This window comes from Heterodontus francisci, chromosome 23 (assembly GCF_036365525.1).
Source record: "Heterodontus francisci isolate sHetFra1 chromosome 23, sHetFra1.hap1, whole genome shotgun sequence".
Classification (NCBI taxonomy): Eukaryota; Metazoa; Chordata; class Chondrichthyes; order Heterodontiformes; family Heterodontidae; genus Heterodontus; species Heterodontus francisci.
In genome coordinates this window covers 12,115,674-12,143,245 of record NC_090393.1, presented here as the reverse complement: position 1 = coordinate 12,143,245, position 27,572 = coordinate 12,115,674, and the positions used below count along the sequence as shown (strand labels likewise).

Below are 27,572 nucleotides of genomic sequence, written 5' to 3'. Positions count from 1 at the left end.
GTTTCCGCCGGGTGCTCCAGTTTCCTCCCACAGCCAAAGATTTGCTGGTTGATAGGTAAATTGACCATTGTAAATTGCCCCTAGTGTAGGTAGGTGGTAGGAGAATTGAGGGAAGGTGGGGATGTGATAGGGAATATGGGATTAACGCAGAATTAGTATCAATTGGTGGTTGTTGGTTGGCACAGACTCGGTGGGCCGAAGGGTCTGTTTCAGTGCTGTATCTCTCTATGACTATGAAAATTCAGAATGCTTGTAATCTATAAATCATCCACCTATTTTGGTATTCCACTTTTTTTCAGTGTCAAATATTTGATTGTATTATAGTGACATAGCCCAGAAAATCCTCAACATGAGATGGTGAATCAGACACAATGCCGACATTAGGCAGGGTGAACCCTGAGGAACATGCCTGGCCACCATTGATATTCTTCAAGATGAAGTGATTCAACAAGATGAGTGTGGAACAAATTAGTTTAAAATGTATGACTTCAGCTTATTTAATCATCAGCAAAAGGCTTGCTCAGAACCCATGCTTCGGTGATGCATTTCTTACATTTTAACCTCCCTACTATAACATTCCTCATTTTGCAACAAACAGGATTTAGACAAGACTCAAGTCACCAGTTAAAAAGTTGCAGCACCATTTTACTTACATTTGAGGAAATTATTCAAATACATGAATTGCGCATTTGAATATGCATCTCTTCAGGCGCACACATGCATGTAGGGTACAAGTATGTTTGCTATAGATAGAAAGTAGGAAGATTTTCAAACATAAAACTAGAGCTACACATTGGTTGATTATACAGATTAAGTATAAATCAGCAGATATTACTGAAACAATATTATAATGGGCTGGACCACGGCAATTTGAGATATTGATTTTTTTAAATTCTGGAAGTAAAATTTTTTTTATCAGCAAACGTCACCATGAAGCTGTATGGCTTTCGGAAAAAGGCAATTAGCTCACTAATGTTATTTAGGGGAAAAAAATGGACGTCCTTACCTGGCCAGGCCCATGAAACTCTATCCCCACGCCAACATGGTTGTCACTTAATTGCCCTCTGAACTGATGCTGCCTTACCTGCTCAGCGTGAGCAATTTCTGATTTTGAACTAAAATATAAAAAGAATTTTGCTCTTTGCCCTCTGAAGTGGCCAAGCACATGGGCTACAAAATCCCTACAAAAGAAATGCAGCCTCTCAAGGTGGCAGCCTGTTGAGGGCAATGCTAGGCCATCCCCAGCCAGTGACTCCCACACCTCCAGAATGAGCAAATATACTTCACGTGATCAACAGTTTTAGACAGCTACTCAAACTGCAGTTATGATTGTTTTGTTTCTTTAAGAATCCAACATTTCACACCCACTTCTGTTCCTATAAATGGCTAGAATTTAAAAAATCTCCTAGGCCAGAATGGAGACATAGTGGGCCAGACTTAATTAAATTTGCACATGGCCCTGCAAATTGCTGTCAACCAGGTATTCAAAAAGCACAGTACCTTCTCCAGAGCATCTAGGACCCAGTGTGAACAGGACAAACAACTGTGCATCTCTTCAACCAATCGGATTGAAAAATCATTATAAATGCTCATGTCTGGACCAGGAAATGTCAAGTTAGGATAGTGACTTCAAAATCAAACCAGGTGCAGGAGGAAAAAAAGAGAGCAAAAGGAGGATTGGATTGAGGGGGAAAAATGTAAAACAAGAATAAATTTGCAGAAATTCCATGCTGAACGGTGCATGATGCCCTTGTTGGAAGCTGCTATTAACATTTCCACGTTAATATCTGATAGCATCACCTTTTTTTCTTACACTGCAAAAATTCGACCCAAAAATCTTAATTCTAAAGCAGGAGGTGATGAGGGGAATGGGAGAGACATGGGGTTGTTTGTTTTTTTTAAAAAAAAAGGCTTGTCCCCTGGATGCAGCGAATGTGGAAACTGCTGAGTCAAAGCAGAACACGTTTCAATCTCGCCCTCAAGCATCCAACAGCTTCCAGACGGAGGCGACTTCCCGATTTTAGAATAGATTCGATTGTGGGCAAATATAATATATGGTGTGTGTGGGGAGATGGGAGGGGGAGGGGTTTTGAAGGGAGAATCCAGCCCCGAGGACCGGGAGACAGGGTGAGGGGCTGGAAATGACCGGGCCTGGACCCCGCCGCCGCCCCACAGCCCAGAGAAAGAAAATAAAACACTAACAAATAATGAAGTAAAATCCAGCCCAATCCCCGCGCCGGTGTTAAATTGAACATAAACAAGCGGCAGGGGTCAGTTAGAGGGAGGCAGTGATTTCCCCCAGCCCCAGGCTCACGACATACGGTGCCGGGCCTGGTTTTGACGCACCAGCCTTGCCCCCTGTTTATATTTAATGACCCCCCCCCCCCCCAAACCCGGGGGTCGACCCGCCTCCCCCCCCCCCAAAACTCGGGGGCCGCCTCCCCTCCCCACCCCCCACCTACTCCCCGCCCGCAACCCCTCCCCACACACTCAGGCCGCTGCTCTCCATTCGCCCCCGCCCCATCTTCGCGGTGTATTTTCGCCTCGCTTCCCCTCCCCAACTTTTGAGCCGGTTTCTCGGCCGTTTCCCTCCCTCTCCGGCCGACAAACAGCGGCTTTTACCTTCATCAGCCGCTTGCTGCCCGCCATCTTGATTATCCGCAATTCCCACAAGGACCGGCAAGAACCGCTATTCCTGTCGGCGGCGGCAGCCAATCGGAGGCGGCGACAGGGGACCAATAAGAGGCGGCTGCGGCGACGGACGCAGGCGCGGCCAGTCAGAGGAGGCGGGGGTGAGGGCGCAGTGAGGCGGCAACACCGGCAGGGGGCCGAGCAGAGTGCGGGAGAGAGAGAGAGAGAGAGAGAGAGAGACAGGGGCAGAGAGAGAGAGAGAGAGGAAGACAGGGGCAGAAAGAGAGACAGGGGCAGAAAGAGAGACAGGGGCAGAAAGAGAGAGAGAGAAAGAGAGACAGGGGCAGAAAGAGAGAGAGAGAAAGAGAGACAGGGGCAGAAAGAGAGAGGAAGACGGGCAGAGAGAGAGAGGAAGACAGGGGCAGAGAGAGAGAGGAAGACAGGGGCAGAGAGAGAGGAAGACAGGGGCAGAGAGAGAGAGGAAGACAGGGGCAGAGAGAGAGAGGAAGACAGGGGCAGAGAGAGAGAGAGAGGAAGACGGGCAGAGAGAGAGAGAGGAAGACGGGCAGAGAGAGAGAGAGAGAGAAAAACACAGGGGCAGAGAGAGAGAGGAACACAGGGGCAGAGAGAGAGAGGAACACAGGGGCAGAGAGAGAGAGAGAGGCAGACAGGGGCAGAGAGAGAGAGAGAGGCAGACAGGGGCAGAGAGAGAGGCAGGCAGAGAGAGAGAGGAAGACAGGGGCAGAGAGAGAGAGAGGAACACAGGGGCAGAGAGAGAGAGGAACACAGGGGCAGAGAGAGAGAGGAACACAGGGGCAGAGAGAGAGAGGAAGACAGGCAGAGAGAGAGAGGAAGACAGGGGCAGAGAGAGAGAGAGAGAGGGAGAGGAAGACAGGGGCAGAGAGAGAGGGAGAGGAAGACAGGGGCAGAGAGAGAGGGAGAGGAAGACAGGGGCAGAGAGAGAGGGAGAGGAAGACAGGGGCAGAGAGAGAGAGAGGAAGACAGGGGCAGAGAGAGAGAGAGGAAGACAGGGGCAGAGAGAGAGAGAGGAACACGGGGCAGAGAGAGAGAGGAACACGGGGCAGAGAGAGAGAGAAACACAGGCAGAGAGAGAGAGGAACACAGGGGCAGAGAGAGAGAGAGAGGAACACAGGGGCAGAGAGAGAGAGAGAGAGAAACACAGGGGCAGAGAGAGAGAGAGGAAGACAGGGGGAGAGAGAGAGAGAGAAGAAGACAGGGGCAGAGAGAGAGAGAGGAAGACAGGGGCAGAGAGAGAGGAACACAGGCAGAGAGAGAGGAACACAGGGGCAGAGAGAGAGAGAGAGTGGAACATAGGGGCAGAGAGAGAGAGGGACCATGGGCATAGAGGAACAAACACAGGGGCAGAGAGATCGAGGAATACAGGATCAGAGAGAGCCAGGAACACAGGGAAAGAGAGAGAGAGAGAGGAACAAGGGTAGAGAGAGAAAGAGGAACACGGGCAGAGAGAGAGGAAGACAGGGGCAGAGAGAGAGAGAGAGAGAGAGAGCAACACGGGCAGAGAGAGAAAGAAGAACATAGGGGCAGAGAGAGAGAGGAACACGGGGGCAGAGCGAGAGAGGAACATAGGGGCAGAGAGAGAGGAACACAGAGGCAGAGAGAGAGAGAGAGCAACATGGGCAGAGAGAGAAAGAAGAACATAGGGGCAGAGAGAGAGACGAACACTGGGGCAGAGCGAGAGAGGAACACAAGGGTAGAGAGAGAGAGAGAGAGAGAGGATCACAGGGGCAGAAAGAGAGATGAACACAGGGCAGAGAGAGAGGAACTTTGAGGAAGAGACAGAGAGGAAGACAGAGAGGCAGAGAGAGAGAGAGTGAGAGAGAGGAACACGGGCACAGAGAGAGAGTGGAACACAGGGGCAGAGAGAGAGAGAGAGAGGAACACAGGGGCAGAGAAAGAGAGGAACATAGGGCCAGACAGAGTAATACAGAGGCAGAGAGAGAGAGGAACATTGGGGAAGAGAGAGAGAGGAACACGGGCAGAGAAAGAGGAACACAGGCAGAGAGAGAGATTGGAACACAGGGGCAGAGAGAGAGAGGAACACAGGGCAGAGAAAGAGTGGAACACAGGGAAGAGAGAGAGAAAGGAACGTTGGGGAAGAGAAAGAGAGGAACACAGGGGCAGAGAGAGAGAGAAAGGGAACACGGGGCCGAGAGGGACAAACACAGGGGCAGAGAGAGAGGAACACGGGCAGAGAGTGGGAGAAACACGGGTAGAGAGAGAAAGAGGAACACAGGCAGAGAGAGAGGAACACAGGTGCAGAGAGAGAGAGAGAGAGAGCAACATAGGGGCAGAGAGAGAAAGGGAAAGAAGAACACAGGGGCAGAGAGAGAGAGGAACACAGGGGCAGAGCGAGAGAGGAACACCGGGGCAGAGAGAGAGAGAGGAACACAGGAAAAGAGAGAGACGAAAACAGGCAGAGAGAGAGGAACACAGGGGCAGAGAGAGAGAGAGAGAGAGAGAGAGAGAGAGAGGAACACGGGGGCAAAGAGAGTGAGAGGAACACAGGGGCAGAGAGAGAGAGAGAAACACAGGGGCAGGGAGAGAGAACAACACGGGCAGAGAGACAGAGGATCACGGATAGAGAGAGAGGGACACGGGGGCAGAGAGAGAGAGGATCACGGGCAGAGAGAGAGGATCACGGATAGAGAGAGAGGATCACGGATAGAGAGAGAGGATCACGGATAGAGAGAGAGGGACACAGGAGCAGAGAGAGAGGGACACAGGAGCAGCGACAGAGAGAGCAACACAGGAGCAGCGACAGAGAGAGCAACACAGGGGCAGAGAGAGTGAGAGCAACACAGGGGCAGCGACAGAGAGAGCAACACAGGGGCAGAGAGAGAGAGGAGCACAGGGGCAGAGAGAGGAACACAGGGGCAGAGAGAGAGAGAGGGAACACGGGGCCGAGAGGGACAAACACAGGGGCAGAGAGAGAGAGAGGGAACACGGGGCCAAGAGGAACAAACACAGGGGAAGAGAGAGAGGAATAGAGGGGCAGAGAGAGAGAGGAACAACGGGGAAGAGATAGAGAGGAACACGGGCAGAGAGAGAGAGAGGGAGGAACACAAGGAAAGAGAGAGAGGAACACAGGGGCAGAGAGAGAAAGAAGAACATAGGCACAGAGAGAGAGAGGAACACGGGCAGAGAGAGAGAGGAAGACGGGCAGAGAGAGAAAGAAGAACATGGGCACAGAGAGAGAGAGGAACACGGGCAGAGAGAGAGAGATGAACACAGGGCAGAGAGAGAGAGAGGAACGTTGAGGAAGAGAGACAGAGGAACACTGGCAGAGAGAGAGAGAGAGAGCAACACAGGGGCAGAGAGAGAAAGAAGAACACAGGAGCAGAGAGAGAGATGAACACAGGGCAGAGAGAGAGAGATGAACGTTGAGGAAGAGAGACAGAGGAACACGGGCAGAGAGAGAGAGAGAGAGCAACACGGGCAGAGAGAGAAAGAAGAACGTAGGGGCAGAGAGAGAGAGGAACACGTGTAGAGAGAGAAAGTGGAACACGGGCAGAGAGAGAGGAACACAGGGAACGAGAGAGAGGAACGCAGGCAGAGAGAGAGAAAGGAATGTTGGGGAAGAGAGATAGAGAGGAACACGGGCAGAGAAAGAGAGGAGCATAGGGGCAGAGAGAGAGAGAGAGGAACACGGGGGCAAAGAGAGTGAGAGGAACACGGGCAGAGAGAGAGAGGAACAACGGGGAAGAGATGGAGAGGAACACAGAGGCAGAGAGAGAGAGAGGAATGTTGGGGAAGAGAGACAGAGGAACACAGGGGCAGAGAGAGAGAGAGGGAACACGGGGCCGAGAGGGACTAACGCAGGGGCAGAGAGCGAGAGATGAACACGGGCAGAAAGAGAAAGAAGAACACAGGAGCAGAGAGAGAGAGATGAACACAGGGCAGAGAGAGAGAGGAACGTTGAGGAAGAGAGACAGAGGAACACAGGGGCAGAGAGAGAGCAACATAGGGGCAGAGAGAGAAAGAAGAACATAGGGGCCGAGAGAGAGAGGAACAAAGGGGCCGAGAGAGAGAGAGAGCAACACAGGGGCAGAGAGAGAAGGAAGAACATAGGGACAGAGAGAGAGAGGAACACAGGGGCAGAGAGAGAGAGGAACACGGGGGCAAGGAGAGCGAGAGGAACACGGGCAGAGAGAGAGGAACAAAGGGGAAGCGAGAGAGAGGAGCACAGGGGCAGAGAGAGAGGAACACAGGAGCAGAGAGAGAGAGAGAGAGAGAGAGTGGGAGAGGAAGACAGAGGCGCAGAGAGAGAGAGAGAGAGAGTGGGAGAGGAAGACAGAGGCGCAGAGAGAGAGAGAGAGAGAGAGGGAACATGGGCAGAGAGAGAGGATCACAGGGGCAGAGAGAGAGAAGAAAACATGGGCAGAGAAAGTGATGAACACACGCGCAGAGAGGGAGTAACTCGGGCAGAGAGAGAGAGAGGAACACGGGCAGAGAGAGAGAGAAGAACTCGGGCAGAGAGAGAGAGAGAGAGGAACACGGGCAGAGAGCGCGTAACACGGGGCAGAGAGATAGAGGAATACAGGGGCAGAGAGAGAGGAACAACGGGGAAGAGATAGAGAGCAACACAGGGGCAGACAGAGAGAGAGAGGAACACGGGCAGAGAGAGAGAGAGGAACACTGGTAGAGAGAGAGAGAGAGGAGCACAGGGGCAGAGATGGAGATGGGAACACAGGGGCAGTGAGAGATGAACACAGCGCAGAGAGAGAGAGGAACATTGAGGAAGAGAGAGAGAAAGGAACGTTGGGGAAGAGAGACAGAGGAACACAGGGGCAGAAAGAGAGAGAGGGAACACGGGGCCGAGAGGGACAAACACAGGGGCAGAGAGAAAGAGAGAGGCACACAGGGGCAGAGAGAGAGAGAGGGAGAAACACACGGGCAGAGAGAGGGAGGAACACAGGTAGAGAGAGAAAGAGGATCACGGCAGAGAGAGAGGAACACGGACAAAGAGAGAGGAACACAGGGGCAGAGAGAGTCAGAGCAACACAGGGGCAGAGAAGGAAAGAAGAACATAGGGGCAGAGAGAGAAAGGAACACATGGGCCGAGCGAGAGAGGAACACGGGGGCAGAGAGAGAGAGGAGCACAGGGGCAGAGGGATAGAGGGAACACAGGGGCAGAGAAAGAGTAACACAGGCAGAGAGAGAGAGGGAACACAGGGGCAGAGAGAGAGGAACATTGGGGGAGAGAGAGAGAGAGAGGAACACAGGGGCAGAGAGAGAGAGCGGGAGAGGAAGACGGGTGCAGAGAGAGAGAGGAACATGGGCAGAGAGGGACAAACACGGGCAGAGAGAGTAATACAGAGGCAGAGAGAGAGAGGAACAAAGGGGAAGCGAGAGAGAGGAACACAGGGGTAGAGAGAGAAAGAGGAACACGGGGCAGAGAGAGAGAGAGAGGAGCACAGGGGCAGAGGGATAGAGGGAACACGGGGCAGAGAAAGAGGAACACGGGCAGAGAGAGACAGAGGGAACACAGGGGCAGAGAAAGAGGAACACAGGCAGAGAGAGAGAGGGAACACAGGGGCAGAGAGAGAGGAACATTGGGGAAGAGAGAGAGAGAGGAACACAGGGGCAGAGAGAGAGAAAGCGGGAGAGGAAGACGGGTGCAGAGAGAGAGAGAGGAACATGGGCAGAGAGGGACAAACACAGGGGCAGAGAGAGTAATACAGAGGCAGAGAGAGAGAGGAACAAAGGGGAAGCGAGAGAGAGGAACACAGGGGTAGAGAGAGAAAGAGGAACACGGGGCAAAGAGAGAGAGAGAGAGAGAGAGAGGAGCACAGGGGCAGAGGGATAGAGGGAACACGGGGCAGAGAAAGAGGAACACGGGCAGAGAGAGACAGAGGGAACACAGGGGCAGAGAAAGAGGAACACAGGCAGAGAGAGACAGAGGGAACACAGGGGCAGAGAAAGAGGAACACAGGCAGAGAGAGAGAGGGAACACAGGGGCAGAGAGAGAGGAATATTGGGGAAGAGAGAGAGAGAGGAACACAGGGGCAGAGAGAGAGAAAGCGGGAGAGGAAGACGGGTGCAGAGAGAGAGAGAGGAACATGGGCAGAGAGGGACAAACACAGGGGCAGAGAGAGTAATACAGAGGCAGAGAGAGAGAGGAACAAAGGGGAAGCGAGAGAGAGGAACACGGGTAGAGAGAGAAAGAGGAACACGGGGCAGAGAGAGAGAGAGAGAGAGGAACACAAGGACAGAGAGAGAGGAACATGGAGCAGAGAGAGAGAGGAACACAGGGGCACAGAGTGAGAGAACACAGGGTCAGCGAGAGAGAGAGAGGGAGAGAGAGAGAGAGAGAGGGGAACACGGGCAAAGAGAGAGAGGGAACATGGGCAGAGAGAGAGAGTGAGGAACACAGGGGCAGAGAGAGAGAGGGAACACGGGCAGAGCGAGAGAGAGAGAGGAACACGGGCAGAGGGAAAGACGAACACGGGGCAGAGAGGGAGGGAGAGGAACACGGGCAGAGAGAGAGGAACACAAGGGCAGAGAGAGAGAGAGAGGAACACAGGGGCAGAGAGAGAGAGGGAACACAGGGGCAGAGCGAGAGAGAGAGAGCAACACAGGGGCAGAGAGAGAGAGGGAACACAGGGGCAGAGAGAGAGGAACACAGGGGCAGAGAGAGAGAGAGGAACACTGGGGCAGAGAGCGAGAGGAACACGGGCAGATAGAGAGAGAGAGGAATACAGGGGTAGAGAGGGAGAGAGAGAGAGGAACACAGGGGCAGAGAGAGAGAGGAACACAGGGGTAGAGAGAGAAAGAGGAAAACGGGCAGAGAGAGAGGAACACAGGGGCAGAGAGAGAGGAACATTGGGGAAGAGAGAGAGAGGGACACCAGGGCACAGAGTGAGAGAACTCAGGGTCAGCGCGAAAGAGAGAGAGGAACACAGGGACCAAGAGAGAGAGAGAGGAACACAGGGGCAAAGAGAGAGAGAGGGAACACAGGGGCAGAGCGAGAGAGAGAGAGGAACACAGGGGCAGAGGGAAAGACGAACACGGGGCAGAGAGGGAGGGAGAGGAACACGGGGCAGAGAGAGAGAGGGAACACGGGCAGAGCGAGAAAGAGAGAGAAACACAGGGGCAGAGAGAGAGAGGGAACACAGGGGCAGAAAGCGAGGAACACAGGGGCAGAGAGAGAGTGGAACATTGGGGAAGAGAGAGAGAGGAATACAGGGGCAAAGAGAAAGAGAGAGAGAGAGGAACGCAGGGGCAAAGAGTGAGGGGAACACAGGAGCAGAGCGAGAGAGAGGAACACGGGCAGAGAGAGAGAGGAACGCAGGGGCAAAGAGTGAGGGGAACACAGGGGCAGAGCGAGAGTGAGGAACACGGGCAGAGAGAGAGTGAGGAACACGGGCAGAGAGAGAGTGAGGAACAGAGGCAGAGAGAGAGGAACACAGAGGGAGAGAGAAAGAGAGACAAGCACAGGGGCAGAGAGAGACAAGCACAGGAGCAGAGAGAGAGAGAGAGAGAGAGAGAGAGGAACACAGGGGCAGAGGGAGAGAAGAACAAAGGGGCAGATAGAGAGAGGCACACTGGGAAAAAGAGAGAGAGAGGAATACAGGGGCAGACAGAGAGAGAGTAACACAGGGGCAGGGAATGAGTGAGGAACACAGGGGCAGAGACCGGGAGAAATACAGGCAGAGAGAGAGAGGAACACAGGGGCAGAGAGAGAGAGGAACACAGGGGCAGAAAGACAGAGAGTGAGGAACACAGGGGCAGTGGGAGAGGAACACGGGGGCAGAGAGAGAGAGGAACACAGGGGCAGAGAAAGAGAGAGGAACACAGGGGCAGAGATAGAGAGAGGGAGAGGAACATGCCAGAGAGAGTGGAACACAGGGGCAGAGAGAGAGAGGAACACAAGCAGAGAGAGAGAGGAACACAGGGGCAGAGATAAAGAGAGAGAGAGAGGAACACAGGCAGAGAGAGAGAGAGACAATCACATAGGCAGAATGAGAGAGGAATACAGGGGCAGAGCGAGAGAGGAGCACAGGGGCAGAGCGAGAGAGGAACACATGGGCAGAGAGAGAGAGAAGAACACAGGGGCAGAGAAAAAGAGGAACACAGGGGCACAGAAAGAGGAACACAGGGGCAGAGAGAGAGAGGAACACAGAACAAAGAACAGTACAGCACAGGAACAGGTCATTCGGCCCTCCAATCCTGCACCGATCTTGATGCCTGTCTAAACTAAAACCTTCTGCACTTCCGGGGACCGTATCCCTTTATTCCCATCCTATTCATGTATTTGTCAAGATGCCTCTTAAACGTCGCTATCGTAGCTGCTTCCACCACCTCCCCCAGCAGCAAGTTCCAGGCACTCACCACCCTCTGTGTAAAGAATTTGCCTCGCACATCCCCTCTAAACTTTGCCCCTCTCACGTTAAACCTATGTCCCCTAGTAACTGACTCTTCCACCCTGGGAAAAAGCTTCTGACTATCCACTCTGTCCATGCCACTCATAACTTTGTAAACCTCTATCATGTCGCCCCTCCACCTCCGTCGTTCCAGTGAAAACAATCCGAGTTTATCCAACCTCTCCTCATAGCTAATGCCCTCCACACCAGGCAACATGCTGGTAAACGTCTTCTGTACCCTCTCCAAAGCCTCCACGTCCTTCTGGTAGTGTGGCGACCAGAATTGCACGCAATATTCTAAGTGTGGCCTAACTAAGTTTCTGTACAGCTGCACCATGACTTGTCAATTTCTATACTCTATGCCCCGACCGATGAAGGCAAGCATGCCGTATGCCTTCTTGACTACCTTATCCACCTGCGTTGCCACTTTCAGTGACCTGTGGACCTGTACGCCCAGATCTCTCTGCCTGTCAATACTCTTAAGGGTTCTGCCATTTACTGTATACGTCCCACCTGCATTATACCTTCCAAAATGCATTACCTCACATTTGTCCAGATTAAACTCCATCTGCCATTTCTCCGCCCAAGTCTCCAACCGATGTATATCCTGCTGTATCCTCTGACAATCCTCATCACTATCTGCAGCTCCACCAACCTTTGTGTCATCCGCAATCTTACTAATCAGATCAGCTACATTTTCCTCCAAATCATTTATATATAATACAAACAGCAAAGGTCCCAGCACTGATCCCTGCGGAACACCACTAGTCACAGCCCTCCATTCAGAAAAGCACCCTTCCACTGTTACCCTCTGTCTTCTATGACCGAGCTAGTTCTGTATCCATCTTGCCAGCTCACCTCTGATCCTGTGTGACTTCATCTTTTGTACCAGTCTGCCATGAGGGACATTGTCAAAGTCCATATAGATAACATCCACTGCCCTTCCTTCATCAATCATCTTTGTCACTTCCTCAAAAAACTCAATCAAGTTAGTGAGACACGACCTCCCCTTCACAAAACCATGCTGCCTCTCGCTAATAAGTTCATTTGTTTCCAAATGGGAGTAAATCCTGTCCCGAAGAATCCTCTCTAATAATTTCCCTACCACTGACGTAAGGCTCACCAGCCTATAATTTCCTGGATTATCCTTGCTACCCTTCTTAAACAAAGGAACAACATTGACTATTCTCCAGTCCTCTGGGACCTCACCTGTAGCCAATGAGGATGCAAAGATTTCTGTCAAGGCCCCAGCAATTTCTTCCCTTGTCTCCCTCAGTATTCTGGGGTAGATCCCATCAGGCCCTGGGGACCCATCTACCTTAATGCTTTGCAAGACGCCCAACACCTCCTCCTTTTTGATAACGACATTACCCAGACTATCTACACTCCATTCCCTAGACTCATCATCCACCAAGTCCTTCTCTTTGGTGAATACTGATGCAAAGTACTCATTTAGTACCTCACCCATTTCCTCTGGCTCCACACATAGGTTCCCTCCTCTGTCCTTGAGCGGGCCAACCCTTTCCCTGGTTACTCTCTTGCTCTTTATATACGTATAAAAAGCCTTGGGATTCTCCTTAATCCTGTTTGCCAATGACTTTTCATGACCCCTTTTAGCCCTCCTGACTGCTTACTTAAATTCCTTCCTACTTTCTATATATTCCTCAAGGGCTTCGTCTGTTCCCAGCCTTCTAGCCCTTATGAATGCTTCCTTTTTCTTTTTGACTAGGCTCACAATATCCCTCATTATCCAAGGTACCCGAAACTTGCCAAACTTATCCTTCTTCCTCACAGGAACATGCTGGTTCTGGATTCTAATCAACTGACGTTTGAAAGACTCCCACATGTCAGATGTTGATTTACCCTCAAACAGCTGCCCCCAATCTAAATTCTTCAATTCCTGCCTAATATTGTTATAATTAGCCTTCCCCCAATTTAGCACCTTCACCCGAGGAATACTCTTATCCTTATCCACAGGGGCAGAGACAGAGGAACACGGGCAGAGAGAGAGAAGAACACAAGGGCAATGAGAGAGAGGAACACGGGCAGAGAGGAAGACAGGGACAGAGAGAGCGAGGAACACAGGGGCAGAGAGAGAGAAGAACACAAGGGCAATGAGAGAGAGGAACACAGGGGCAGAGAGGGAGAGGAAGACAGGGACAGAGCGGGAGAGGAACACAGGGGCAGAGAGAGAGAGAGAGGAACACGGGCAGAGAGAGAGAGAGGAACACGGACAGAGAGAGAGGAACACGGGCAGATAGAGAGAGAGAAAGAGGAACATGGGCAGAGAGAGACAGGCACAGGGGCAGAGAGAGAGAGACAAGCACAGGGGCAGAGAGAGAGAGGAACACAGGGACAGAGAGAGAGAGGAAGAAAGGGGAAGAGAGAGAGAGAGAGGAACATGGGCAGAGAGAGAAAGGGGAACACGGGGCAGAGAGAGCGTGGAACGCAGGGGCAGAGAGAGAGAGAAAGCAACACGGGCAGAGAGAGAGAGAGGAACTCAGGGGCAGAGAGAGAGAGAGAGAGAGAGGAACACAGAGGCAGAGAGAGGGAGAGGAACACAGGGGCAGAGAGAGAGAGAGGAAGACAGGGGCAGAGAGAGAGAGTGGAACACAGAGGCAGAGAGAGAGAGGAACATAGGGGCAGAGAGTTAGAGGAAGACAGGGGCAAAGAGAGAGAGAGGAACACAGGGGCAAAGAGAGAGAGAGGAACACGGGCAGAGAGAGAGAGAGGAACACGGACAGAGAGAGCGGAACACGGGCAGATAGAGAGAGAGAGGAACACTGGCAGAGAGAGAAAGAGGAACATGGGCAGAGAGAGAGAGACAGGCACAGGGGCAGAGAGAGAGAGACAAGCACAGGGGCAGAGAGAGAGAGGAACACAGGGACAGAGAGGAAGAAAGGGGAAGAGAGAGAGAGAGGAACATGGGCAGAGAGAGAAAGGGGAACACACGGGGCAGAGAGAGCGTGGAACGCAGGGGCAGAGAGAGAGAGAAAGCAACACGGGGAGAGGGAGAAAGAGGAACACGGGCAGACAGAGAGAGAGGAACTCAGGGGCAGAGAGAGAGAGTGGAACACAGAGGCAGAGAGAGAGAGGAACATAGGGGCAGAGAGAGGAACACAGGGGCAGAGGTAGAGAGGAACATGGGCAGAGAGAGAGGGGACCATGGCAGAGAGAGAGGAACACAGGGGCCGATAGAGGGGAACACAGGGTCAGAGAGAGAGAGTGGAGCACAGGGTCAGAGAGAGGAACACAGGGGCAGAGAGAGCGAAGAACATGGGCAGAGAGAGAGAGGGGAACACAGAAGCAGAGAAAGAGAGAGGGGAAAACAGCAGCAGAGAGAGAAAGGGGAAGACAGGCAGAGAGAGAGAGGTGAACACAGGCAGAGAGAGAGAGAAGCACAGTCAGGGGGAACGAGGAACATGGGCAGCGAGAGGGGAACATGGGGCAGAGAGAAGAACACGGGCAGAGGGAGAGCTATTACTGAGACTTGGTTGAGGGAAGGGCATGATTGGCAACTAAATATCCCAGGATATCGATGCTTCAGGCGGGATAGAGAGGGAGGTAAAAGGGGTGGAGGAGTTGGTCAAAGAGGATATCACAGCTGTGCTGAAGGAGGGCACTATGGAGGACTCGAGCAGAAAGGCAATATGGGCAGAACTCAGAAATAGGAAGGGTGCGGTAACAATGTTAGGGCTGTACTACAGGCCTCCCAACAGCGAGCATGAGATAGAGGTACAAATATGTAAACAGATTATGGAAAGATGTAGGAGCAACAGGGTGGTGGTGATAGGAGATTTTAATTTTCCCAACATTGACTGGGATTCACTTAGTGTTAGAGGTCTAGATGGAGCAGAATTTGTAAGGAGCATCCAGGGGGGTTTTCTAGAGCAGTATGTAAATAGTCCAACTGGGGAAGGGGCCATACTGGACCTGGTGTTGGGGAATGAGCCCGGTCAGGTGGTTGAAGTTTCAGTAGGGGACTACTTTGGGAATAGTGATCACAATTCCGTAAGTTTTAGAATACTCATGGACAAAGACGAAAGTGGTCCTAAAGGAAGAGTGCTAAATTGGGGGAAGGCCAACTATACCAAAGTTCGGCAGGAGCTGGGGAATGTAGATTGGGAGCAGCTCTTTGAAGGTAAATCCACATTTGATATGTGGGAGGCTTTTAAAGAGAGGTTGATTAGCGTGCAGGAGAGACATGTTCCTGTGAAAATGAGGGATAGAAATGGCAAGATTAGGAAACCATGGATGACAGGTGAAATTGTGAGACTAGCAAAGAGGAAAAAGGAAGCATACATAAGGTCAAGGAGGCTGAAGAAAGACGAAGCTTTGAAAGAATATCGGGAATGTAGGACCAATCTGAAACGAGGAATTAGAGGGCTAAAAGGGGTCATAAAATATCTTTAGCAAACAGGGTTAAGGAAAATCCCAAAGCCTTTTATTCATATATAAGGAGCAAGAGGGTAACTAGAGAAAGGATTGGCCCACTCAAGGACAAAGGAGGAAAGTTATGCGTGGAGTCAGAGAAAATGGGTGAGATTTTAAAGAGTACTTTGCATCGGTATTCACCGAGGAGAGGGACATGACGGATGTTGAGGTTAGGGACAGATGTTTGATTACTCCAGGTCAAGTCGGCATAAGGAGGGAGGAAGTGTTGGGTATTCTAAAAGGCATTAAGGTGGACAAGTCCCCAGGTCCGGATGGGATCTATCCCAGGTTACTGAGGGAAGCGAGAGAGGAAATAGCTGGGGCCTTAACAGATATCTTTGCAGCATCCTTAAACACAGGTGAGGTCCCGGAGGACTGGAGAATTGCTAATGTTGTCCCCTTGTTTAAGAAGGGTAGCAGGGAAAATCCAGGTAATTATAGACCGGTGAGCCTGACGTCAGTGGTAGGGAAGCTGCTGGAGAAGATACTGAGGGATAGGATCTATTCCCATTTGGAAGAAAATGGGCTTATCAGTGATAGGCAACATGGTTTTGTGCAGGGAAGGTCATGTCTTACCAACTTAATAGAATTCTTTGAGGAAGTGACAAAGTTGATTGATGAGGGAAGGGCTGTAGATGTCATATACATGGACTTCAGTAAGGCGTTTGATAAGGTTCCCCATGGTAGGCTGATGGAGAAAGTGAAGTCGCATGGGGTCCAGGGTGTACTAGCTAGATGGATAAAGAACTGGCTGGGCAACAGGAGACAGAGAGTAGTAGTGGAAGGGAGTTTCTCAAAATGGAGACGTGTGACCAGTGGTGTTCCACAGGGATCCGTGCTGGGACCACTGTTGTTTGTGATATACATAAATGATTTGGAGGAAAGTAGAGGTGGTCTGATTAGCAAGTTTGCAGACGACACTAAGATTGGTGGAGTAGCAGATAGTGAAGGGGACTGTCAGAGATTACAGCAGAATATAGATAGATTGGAGAGTTGGGCAGAGAAATGGCAGATGGAGTTCAATCAGGGCAAATGCGAGGTGATGCATTTTGGAAGATCCAATTCAAGACTGAACTATACAGTAAATGGAAAAGTCCTGGGGAAAATTGATGTACAGAGAGATTTGGTGTTCAGGTGCATTGTTCCCTGAAGGTGGCAACGCAGGTCAATAGAGTGGTCAAGAAGGCATACGGCATGCTTTCCTTCATCGGACGGGGTATTGAGTACAAGAGTTGGCAGGTCATGTTACAGTTGTATAAGACTTTGGTTCGGCCACATTTGGAATACTGCGTGCAGTTCTGGTCGCCACATTACCAAAAGGATGTAGATGCTTTGGAGAGGGTGCAGAGGAGGTTCACCAGGATGTTGCCTGGTATGGAGGGCGCTAGCTATGAAGAGAGGTTGAGTAGATTAGGATTATTTTCATTAGAAAGACGGCGGTTGAGGGGGGACCTGATTGAGGTGTACAAAATCATGAGAGGTATAGACAGGGTGGATCGCAAGAAGCTTTTTCCCAGAGTGGGGGATTCAATTACGAGGGGTCACGAGTTCAAAGTGAGAGGGGAAAAGTTTAGGGGGGATATGCGTGGAAAGTTCTTTACGCAGAGGGTGGTGGGTGCCTGGAACGCGTTGCCAGCGGAGGTGGTAGACGCGGGCACGATAGCGTCTTTTAAGATGTATCTAGACAGATACATGAATGGGCAGGAAGCAAAGAGATACAGACCCTTAGAAAATAGGCGACATGTTTAGCTAGAGGATCTGGATCGGCGCAGGCTTGGAGGGCCGAAGGGCCTGTTCCTGTGCTGTAATTTTCTTTGTTCCTTGTTCTTAGGAACACAGGGTCAGAGAGAGAGGAACACAGGGTCAGAGAGAGAAAGGGGAACACGCGCAGAGAGAGAGAGGGAACACAGGCAGGGAGAAAGAGGAACATAGAAACTTAGGAGCAGGAGTAGGCTATTCAGCCCATCGAGTCTGCTCTACCATTCAGTACGATCATGGCTGATCATCCACTTCAATGTCTTTTTCCTACACTCTCCCCATATCCCTTTATGTCAATGGTATTCAGAAATCTGTCAATCTCTGCTTTAAATATACTCAACCTCTCTGGGGTAGAGAATTCCAAAGATTCATTCACAACCCTCTGAGGAAAGAAATTTCTCTTCATCTCTCTCCCAAGTGGCTTCTCCCTTTTTTTAAAATTGTGTCCTCTGGTTCTATACTCCTCAACCAGGGCAAACATCTTACTTGCAACTGCCCTGTCTATCCCTTTAAGTATTCATTATGAAAGGCACAATTCAGCATAGCGGTACCTCATCAGACACCTTTCCTATCCTGAGTGGCATGAAACAGGGCTGTGTTCTCGCACTACACTGTTTGGGATCTTCTTCTCCCTGCTGCTCTCATATGTGTTTAAGTCTTCAGAAGAAGGAATTTTCCTCCACACAAGATCAGATGGCAGGTTGTTCAACCTTGTCCGTCTAAGAGCGAAGACCAAAGTATGGAAGGTCCTAACCAGGGAACTCCTCTTTGCTGACGATGCTGCATTAAGATCCCACACGGAGGAGTGTCTGCAGAGACTCATCGACAGGATTGTGGCTGCCTGCAATGAATTTGGTCTAACCATCAGCCTCAAGAAAACGAACATCATGGGTCAGGACGTCAGAAATGCTCCATCCATCAAAATCGGCGACCACGCTCTGGAAGTAGTTCGAGAGTTCACTTACCTGGGCTCAACCATCACCAGTAACCTGTCTCTCGATGCAGAAATCAAAAAGTGCATGGGACAGACTTCTGCTGCTATGTCCAGACTGGCCAGGAGGGTGTGGGAAAATGGCACACAGACACGGAACACAAAAGTCCGAGTGTTTCAAGCCTGTGTCCTCAGTACCTTGCTCTACGGCAGTGAAGCCTGGACAAAGTATATCAGCCAAGAGCGACATCTCAACTCATTCCATCTTCGCTGCCTCCGGAGAATCCTTGGCATCAGGTGGCAGGACCGTATCTCCAACGCAGAAGTCCTCGAGGCAGCCAACATCCCCAGCATGTATGCAATACTGAGCCAGCAGCGCTTGAGATGGCTTGGCCATGTGAGCCGCATGGAAGATGGCAGGATCCCCAAGGACGCTTTGTACAGCGAGCTCGTCTCTGGTATCAGACCCACCGGCGGTCCACGTCTCCGCTTTAAAGACGTCTGCAAACGCGAAATGAAGTCTTGCGACATTGACCACAAGTTGTGGGAGTCCGTTGCCAGTGATCGCCAGAGCCTGCGGACAGATATAAAGGGGCTAAAGAGAGGAGAGTCGAAGAGACTCAGCAGTTGGCAGGAAAAGAGACAGCAGTGGAAGGAGTGTAACAGCCCCGGCAACCAACTTTACCTGCAGCACCTGTGGAAGAGTCTGTCACACTAGAATTGGCCTTTATAGCCACTCCAGGCGCTGCTCCTCAAGCCACTGACCATCTCTAGGCGTTTACCCGTTGTCTCTCGAGACAAGGAGGCCAAAGAAAAAGGAAGGTTTCAATGAGATCACCTCAGATTCTTTGAAACTCTAGAGAATACAAGCCCAGTTCCCCAATCTCTCTTCATTGGACAGTCCTGCCATCCCGGGAACAAGTCTGGTGAACCTTTGTTGCACTCCCTCTGTGTAATAATATCCTTCCTAAGGTAAGGGGAGCAAAACTGCACACAGTACTCCAGGTGCGGTCTAACCAAGGTTCTATACAATTGAAGCAAGACTTCACTACTCCTGTACTCAAATCCTCTTGCGATAAAGGCTAACATACCATTAGCCTGCCTAATTGGTTGCTGCACCTGCATGTTAGCTTTCAGTGACTCATTGATGAGAACACCCAGGTCCCTTTGTGCATCTACACTTTCTAATTCCTTCCCATTTAAGAAATACTCTGGACATCTATTCCTCCTACCAAAGTGGATAACCTCGCATTTTTGCAAATTATATTTCATCTGCCATGTTCTTGCCCACTCACTAAGTCTGTCCAAATCCCCATGAAGCCACTTTGCATCTTCCTCACAACACACATTCTCACCTAGTTTTGTGTCATCCGCGAACTTGGAATTAAGTAATTGATATATATAGTGAACAGCTGGAACCCAAGTACTGATCCTTCCGGTACCCCACTAGTCACTGCCTGCCAACCTGAGAATGGGCCATTTATTCCTACTTTGTTTCTTGCCTGTTAACCAATCCTTAAACCATGCCAGTATATTATCTCCTATCACATATGCTTTAATTTTGCTAACCAACCTCCCGTGGGGGACTTTATCAAAAGTCTTTTGAAAATCCAAGTTTGCTACATCCACCAACTCCCCTTTACCAATTCTGTTGGTAACATCCTCAAAAAACTCCCAACAGGTTCACCAAACATGATTTCCCATTCATAAATCCATGTATGCTCAACCAGATCATCATTATCCAAGTGTCCATTTATCACATCCTTTAGAATAGATTCTAGCATTTTCTCAACGACTGATGTAAGGCTAATAGGTCTGTAGTTCCCTGCTTTCTCTCTTCCTCCCTTCTTACATAGTGGGGTGACATTTGCAACCTTCCAATCTGCAGGAACCGTTCCAGAATCTAGAATTTTGAAAGATGATCACCAATACATCCACTAGCTCCATAGCTACCTCTTTCAATGCACTGGGTTGTAGAATATCAGGTCCTGGGGTCTTAATAACCTTCAGCCCCATTAATGTCTCCAATACAACCTTCTTACCAATACAAATTTACTTCAAGTCCTTATTCTCCCTAATCCCTTGGATCCCCAATTCTGGGAGATTTCTTGTATTTTCCTCAGTGAAGACAGACACAAAGTAATCATTTAGCTTCTCTGCCATTTCTCTATTCCCCATTATAAATTCTCCTGACTCTGCCTGTAATGGACCACATTTGTCTCATCCAAACGTTTCCTTTTTCTGTACCTATAGAAGCTTTTACAGTCCATTTTTATATTTTTTGCTAGCTTACATTCTTATTCCATTCTCCCTTTCTTTATCAGTTTATTGATCCTCCTTTGCTGTATTCTAAAATCCTTCCAGTCCTCAGGTTTACTACTATTCTGACAACTTTATAGGCCTTTTCTTTTAATCTTATACAATCCTTAACTTCCTTTGTTATCCACAGTTGACTACCTTTACTTTTGGGTTTTTTATGCCTTGAAGGAATGTATAGTTGCTGTAAACTATGTAATATTTCTTTAAAGACTATCCATTGCCGATGTACTGTTCATACCTTTTAATGTATTTTCCCAATCCACCTCAGCCAATTTGCCCCTCAGACCTTCATAATTTTCTTTCTTCAAGTTTAACACCCTGGCTTAAGATTGAACTACCTCACCTTCAAACATAATGGAAAATTCTATCATATTATGGTCACTGATCCTTAAAGGTACTTTTACAACAAGATTATTAATTAGCCCTTTCTCATTATATAATACTAAATCTAAAATAGCCAGTTCTCTAGTCGGTTCTTCAACACACTGCTCTAGAAAACCATCCCTAACACAATCCAGAAACTCGTCCTCCACAGCATTAGTGCTCTTTAGGTTTACCCAGTCTATATGCAGATTGATGTCACCCATGATTACTGTATTACCCAGACTACATGCTTCTGTAATTTCCTGATTAATACCATGCCCCACAACTCCTACCAATGTTTGTTGCCCTTTGCTGTTTCTTAGCTCCACCCAAACAGATTCCACATTTTGTTCTTCCAATCTGAGATCCTCCCTTACTAATGCCCTTATTATCAGCACAACACCACCTCCTTTTCCTTTTTGCCTGTCCTTCCTAAATGTTGAATATCCTTGAATATTCAGTTCCCAGTCTTGGTCACCCTGTAGCCACGTATCCGTTACAGCAATTAGATCATACCCATTTACCTCTATTTGTGCCTTTAAATCATCTACCTTGTTGCAAATGCTGCGTGCATTCAGGTGCCCTTAACCTTGTCTTCTTGACATTCTGCATTCTAAGCCGAGTTGATGCTCGCCTTTGTTTCATCTGCCTTCTAATGTCACTTGCTACTTTTCTACCTCCTGTTACTCGCTTTACTTCCTTCCAATTTGAGCTACCCCTCAGTTTCCCATCCCCTTGACAAGTTAGTTTAAACCCTCCCCAACAGCACTAGCAAATCTCCCTGCAAGGATGTTTGTTCTGGTCCTGTTAAGGTGTAGCCCGTCTATCTTGTAGAGGTCCCACCTGCCCCAGAACCGATCCCAGTGCCTCAGAAATCTGATGCCCTCCCTCCTACACCAATTCTCCAGCCACGTGTTCAATCGATCAATCCTCCTATTCCTATGCTCACCAGCACGTAGTACTGGGAGTAATCCTGAGATTACTGCTCTTGAGGTCCTGCTTTTTAATTTCCTTCCTAACTCCCTAAAATCTGCTTACAGGACCTCATTCCTCTTCCTTCCTGTGTCATAGGTACCAATGTGGACCATGACCTCTGGCTGTTCACCCTCCCCCAGAAGGATGTCCTGCAGCCGCTCCGTGACATCCTTGACCCTGACACCAGGGAGGCAACACATCATTCTGGAATGACATTTACTGCCGCAGAATCACCTGTCTGATCCTCTGACTATTGAATCCTCGATCACTATTGCTTTTCCACCCTTATTCCTCCCCTCCTTGCAGCTGAGCCATCCACGGTGCATGGACTTTGCTCTGGCTGCACTCCCCCGAGGAACCATCACTCTCACCAGTATCCAAAATGGAAAGCCGAGTAGCAAGCAAGATTGACTCAGGCAGCTCCTGCACTGCCTACCTGATTCTCTTAGAGTGCCTGGCAGTCACCCATTCCCTCTCTGCCTGCATGCTCCTAACCTGCAGTGTGACCACCTCCCTAAATGTGCTATCCACATAGTCCTCTGCCTCGCGAATGCAGAACAGTGACTCCAGCCGCCGCTCGAGTTCCGAAACCCGGAGCTCAAGCTTCTGCAGCCGGTAACACTTGCTGTAGATGTGTTCGTCTAGGACACATGCTGCGTACATGACTTCCCACATACTGCAGTATGTACATTCCAGTTGGCCGAGCTGTCCTGCCATAATGTATCTTTAAAAACTTTTTATTACAATGACAAGTAAAATAACTTACCAGTTACTCATCAATCAGCTTCTTACCCTGTACCGAAGAGAGAGGCAGCTACTGGAGGCTGAAAAAATGTAGAACAAAGAAAGGAGCCCCTCCCTCAGGCACCAAACTCCCACTTTACACTCTGTGCACTCAGTTTTATTTTTTTCTTAATTTATAGTTCCCCTCCTTCCCAAACTCCCTCAATTACCAAACTCCCTTCTTCACACTCTGTGCCCTCCAACAGCATTCAATGCAGACAAGCAGCACTGAGAGAGTCCCTTGAATTTATACTCTGAAAACAATGCTGTGTCAGCTCTGCTAGAGCTCAGAAACCAGTTTATGCTAGCTACCTAATTAACAAGCTACAGCTAGTCTCAGAGTGTTTGTATACCCCTGTTTAAAACTGCAAGAAACTTAACTTACCTCTTAACTGAAACAGAAATTTCAATTAATTGCTAGATGTAAGCAAAACAAAACAGAAAGAGACATTAACCCTCAAAATCCACTCACTTACCAAACTCCCTTCTTCACATTCAGTGCAGACTCATATAGAGACAGAAACACAGGGGCAAAGAGGGGGGAACACAGGCAGAGAGAGGGGGAACACAGGGGCATGGTTGTACACAGTGGCAGAGAGAGGGGGGTACACAGTGGCAGAGAGAGGGGAGAACTCAGGGCAGAGGGAGCAGTGTACATGGGGCAGAGAGAGGGGGAATACAAGAGCAGAAAGAAGCAACACAGGATCATAGAAGGTGGGTACACAGGAGTACAGCGAAGGGGCATAGTAATGGGGGTAACGCAGGAGCACAGTGCAGCAATGGGGGAGCACAAGAGCACAGCAAAAAGCACAGCACAGTCAGCTCATCACAGCAGAGCAATGAGGATGATTTATATATATGGTGAATTTTATTTTATGTGTTTTATATATACAAATATATATTCATTATGTTTTTGTAAGATGTGTATCTATGTTTGTATATTATATGTATGTAATGGATATAACAATTTAATGTATTTATAATACGTATGTGTGTGTAAGTGCATATATACAAAATATGTATAAAATAAAGGCAAAATACTGCGGATGCTGGAAATCTGAAATAAAAACAAGAAATGCTGGAAATGCTCAGCAGGTGTTTATTTATTTATTTATTTAGAGATACAGCACTGAAACAGGCCCTTCGGCCCACCGAGTCTGTGCCGACCAAGAACCACCCATTTATACTAACCCTACAGTCATCCCGACCTACACTAGGGGCAATTTATAATGGCGAATTTACCTATCACCTGCAAGTCTTTGGCGGTGGGAGGAAACCGGAGCACCTGGCGAAAACCCACGCGGTCACAGGGAGAACTTGCAAACTCCGCACAGGCAGTACCCAGAACTGAACCTCTGGCAGCATCTGTGGAGAGAAGCATCACTGACCTGAAACGTTAACTCTGCTTCTCTCTCCACAGATGCTGCCAGACCTGCTGAGTGTTTCCAGCATTTCTTACAAAATATGTATATTTGTCTATAGGAACCGGAGGCCATTCAGCCCCTCGTGTCTGTTCCACCATTCAAAGAGATCATGACTGATCTGTATCCTAACTTTTACCATCCACCTTAGCTTCATCTTCTTTAATACCCATGTCTAGCAAAAATCGATCAATCTCAGATTTAAAATTATTAATTCAGCTAGCATCTTCTGCTGCTTGTGAGAGAGATCCACACTTTCACCACTCATTGCATGAAGAAGTGTTTCCTAACTGCTTTCCTGAATGGCCTGGCTTTAATTTTGAGGTCATGTCCCCTTGTCCGAGACTACCCCACCAGCGGGAAAACATTTCTCTCCATCTACTCTATCAAAATCCTAAAATTCTCAATCAAATCATCCCTTAACCTTTCATATTCCAGGGAATACAAGCCTAGTTAATATAATCGCTATTCATAATTTAACCCTTGGAACCCTGGTAACATTCTGGTGAATCTGACACTGCACTCCTTGCAAGGCCAATATATATCCTTCTTAAGGTGTGGTGCCCAGAACTGTACACAGTACTCCAGATCTGATCGAACCAGGGTCTTGTATAGCTGTAGCAGAACTTCCTCCCCTCTACTCTAGCCCTCTAGTTATAAAGGTTAGCATTCCATTCGCCTTTTTGATTACGTTTTGTACCTGATGGCTACATTTTAGTGTCATGTATACATGGACTCCTAAATCTCTTTGGACTTTCACTGTTCCTATCTATACACCATGTAAAAAATAGTCGGATCTATTCTTTTTAGTCCAAAATAGTTGACCTCACAGTTAGCTGCATTGAAATTCATCTGCCACAGTTTTGCACTCTCACTTAATCTATCAATGTTTCTGTAATATTATGCTCCCATCTACATTCCTTACAATGCCATCAATCTTTGTGTCACTGGCACTATATGATTCTCTATGATGCATCTAAGTCATTAATAAATATAGTGAATAGTTGTGCTCCCAGCACAGATACTTCTGGGGCACAACTGATCACCTTCCTCCAATCCAAGTATATACCCTTTACCCCTACTCTCAGTCTTCTACTGCCTAACCAATTTCCTAATCAGGTCAATAATTTTCCTTCAATTCCATGAGGTTTTATTAAAGCTAACAGTCTCTTATGTAAAACCTAAATGAATGAAAGTCCATGGAAACTACACACATAGACATTCCCCTGTTCACTACTTTAGTTACTTTCTCAATGATTGCATGAGGCATTCATTAGATGCGTTAGGCATGACCTATCTTTTACAAATCCATGTTGGCTCTCTCTAATCAGCTCAAGTTTCTCTAAGATCTCAGTTACCATATCCCTAATTATAGATTCCAGTAACTTTCCCACAACAAAGGTTAGACACATAGGTTTATAACTTCCCAGGTTTTCTCTCAATTTCCTCAAATAATGAAGTTTTATTTGCAATTTTCCAATTGAAATGGACCATTCCTGAATTGAAAAGTTGGCAGAGTATTGCTAAAGCTTCTGCAATTTCCTTAGCAACTTCCTTTAAAACCATGATATGGAAACCATCAGGTCCTGGGGATTTGTCAGTCTTTAATGCCATTATTTTTCTAATACTTATTTCTTGCTTATGTGATTAGTGGTTTCCAGTCCTTAATTCATTATTAGTTTCCCTGGAATATCAGATACATTATCCTTTTCCTCTACTATGATATGTATGTGTGTATCTAAGCAGATTCAGTAGTAACTTTCAAAAGGGAATTGGCTATATGCTCGATGGGGAAAAGAATTGCAGGACTATAGGGAAAAATCAGGGGTGTGGGACTAACTGGATAGTTTTCAGTGAGCCAGTACCAGCATGATGGGTTGAATGGCCTCCAGTGCTGTATGCTTTTATATACGTGTTGAAAGAATTTGCTTTTATATAGCACCTTTTATGACTGGAGAATGTCCCAAAGTGCTTTACAACCAGTTAAGTACTTTTGAAGTACTGTAATGTAGGAAACATATAAGCCAAGCTGCGTGCAGCAAACTCCCCACAAACAGCAATGTAATATATATCTGCTTTAGCGATGTTGGTTGAGGTATAAATATGGGCCCAGACACCGGGGATAACTACATTACTCTTCTTCAAAATAGGGCCATGCTATCTTTTACTTACACCTGAGAAGGCAGATGGGGCCTTGGATAAATGTCTCATCCAAAAGCCAGCACCTCAGATAGTGCAGCACTCCCTCAGTACTGCACTAAAGTGCCAGCCTAAATTGTGCGCTTAAGTCTCTGGAGTGTAACTTGAACCCATAACCTGCTGACTCAGCCATGCTGCGACTGCTGAACTAGGGCTGATATTATGGGTTGGATTTTATGGTCAGTAGTGAAGCAAGGGTGCTAGCCGCCGACCTTGAAGAAAGATACCCACAAAGATCTAGCGATCTCTGTGGCATGGTTTTCTCTTATCCTGATGGCAGTTTGAATCTGGCGCCAAATCAAGAGGATCTCCAGGTGCCCGACAGCAGTGATGTCATCAAGCAGGTAAGCAGCCAATCACATTGAAACATTCTCACAGACAGCAAACCAGGAAGTTAAAAGCACTTTATCCTCCACTTTTAATTTAAATTTTCAGGTAATTAAATAAATTATTATGAATAGATTAAGGTAGGAGATAAAAAAAAGTTACAAAAAAGATTATTTTAAAAATATGTGGATTTTTAAGATAATGGAGAAATTTGACATTTAACTTATTAGTTATTTGGGGCCAGTGAAGGTGTTTAGCAGTAATTACAAACTTAGTACGTTGTTAAAAACCCAGTTACACCTCATTCAACGACGTGTAACTTGTGCAAGGGTTATTAGAACAAAACTAACAACGTTAAGAGTGGAAGTTTTCATAAATGCACTGATTACTTAGGGATTTCACTCTGTGGGGACCGCAACAGCACACCTTCTGGAGAAGTGTAAAATTACTGCCAGCAACTTGTGGATTTCCCTGTTATTCTGTGCATGTGCAGGCTCTTCAGGTTACTGTCAATTTCAGTGGAGCAATGATGGCAAACTCTGACAGTTTCACCATCACTACCACAGCAAAAAAAAATGACCAAAGCCATCAAAATCATTCTCTGTGTGAAAATGAAATTATGAATTGCCCTGGATATCTTTTTTGGGTCTGTTCTGGCTCTCAGTACACAAGATAGAGTAACACCAATGTGACTCATTGGTTCAGAAAAATCCTACAATTCTCCCAATCACAACATTCAATTTTAATTTTAATCTCCACTAATCTACCTGAAGGTCCATTCTGTGAAGGAATATATGTATTCAATATATATAGGCTTAATTAAGTAGAATTTGGAAATAGTGTATTATGTCTTTGGAAGTAAAGATTGAATAGATGGTCAGTTTTTAGAACTTACTGACATTCCTCTTCAAGAAGGTAGAGTTAAATATTTCAAGGTTCCTGTTGGAATAGAATTTCTGTTGCCAGGGAATTGGAAGATAAACACACACATTGAAATATCCTGTGTGACCTCAGTAAGAGGTAGCA

General features: G+C 48.2%; 1 protein-coding gene across 1 annotated transcript in view; it reads right to left on the bottom strand.

Moving 5' to 3' along the window:
• LOC137382582 (ubiquitin-conjugating enzyme E2 L3) overlaps positions 1–2,719 on the bottom strand; it is a 72,177-nt gene extending 69,458 nt beyond the window's left edge. Inside the window, exon 1 of the mRNA XM_068054692.1 lies at positions 2,623–2,719. Within this exon, the coding sequence (XP_067910793.1) occupies positions 2,623–2,649 (27 nt within the window). The 5' untranslated portion in view covers positions 2,650–2,719. The remainder of the gene's footprint in view (positions 1–2,622) is intronic.
• Positions 2,720–27,572: the final 24,853 nt, after the last annotated feature.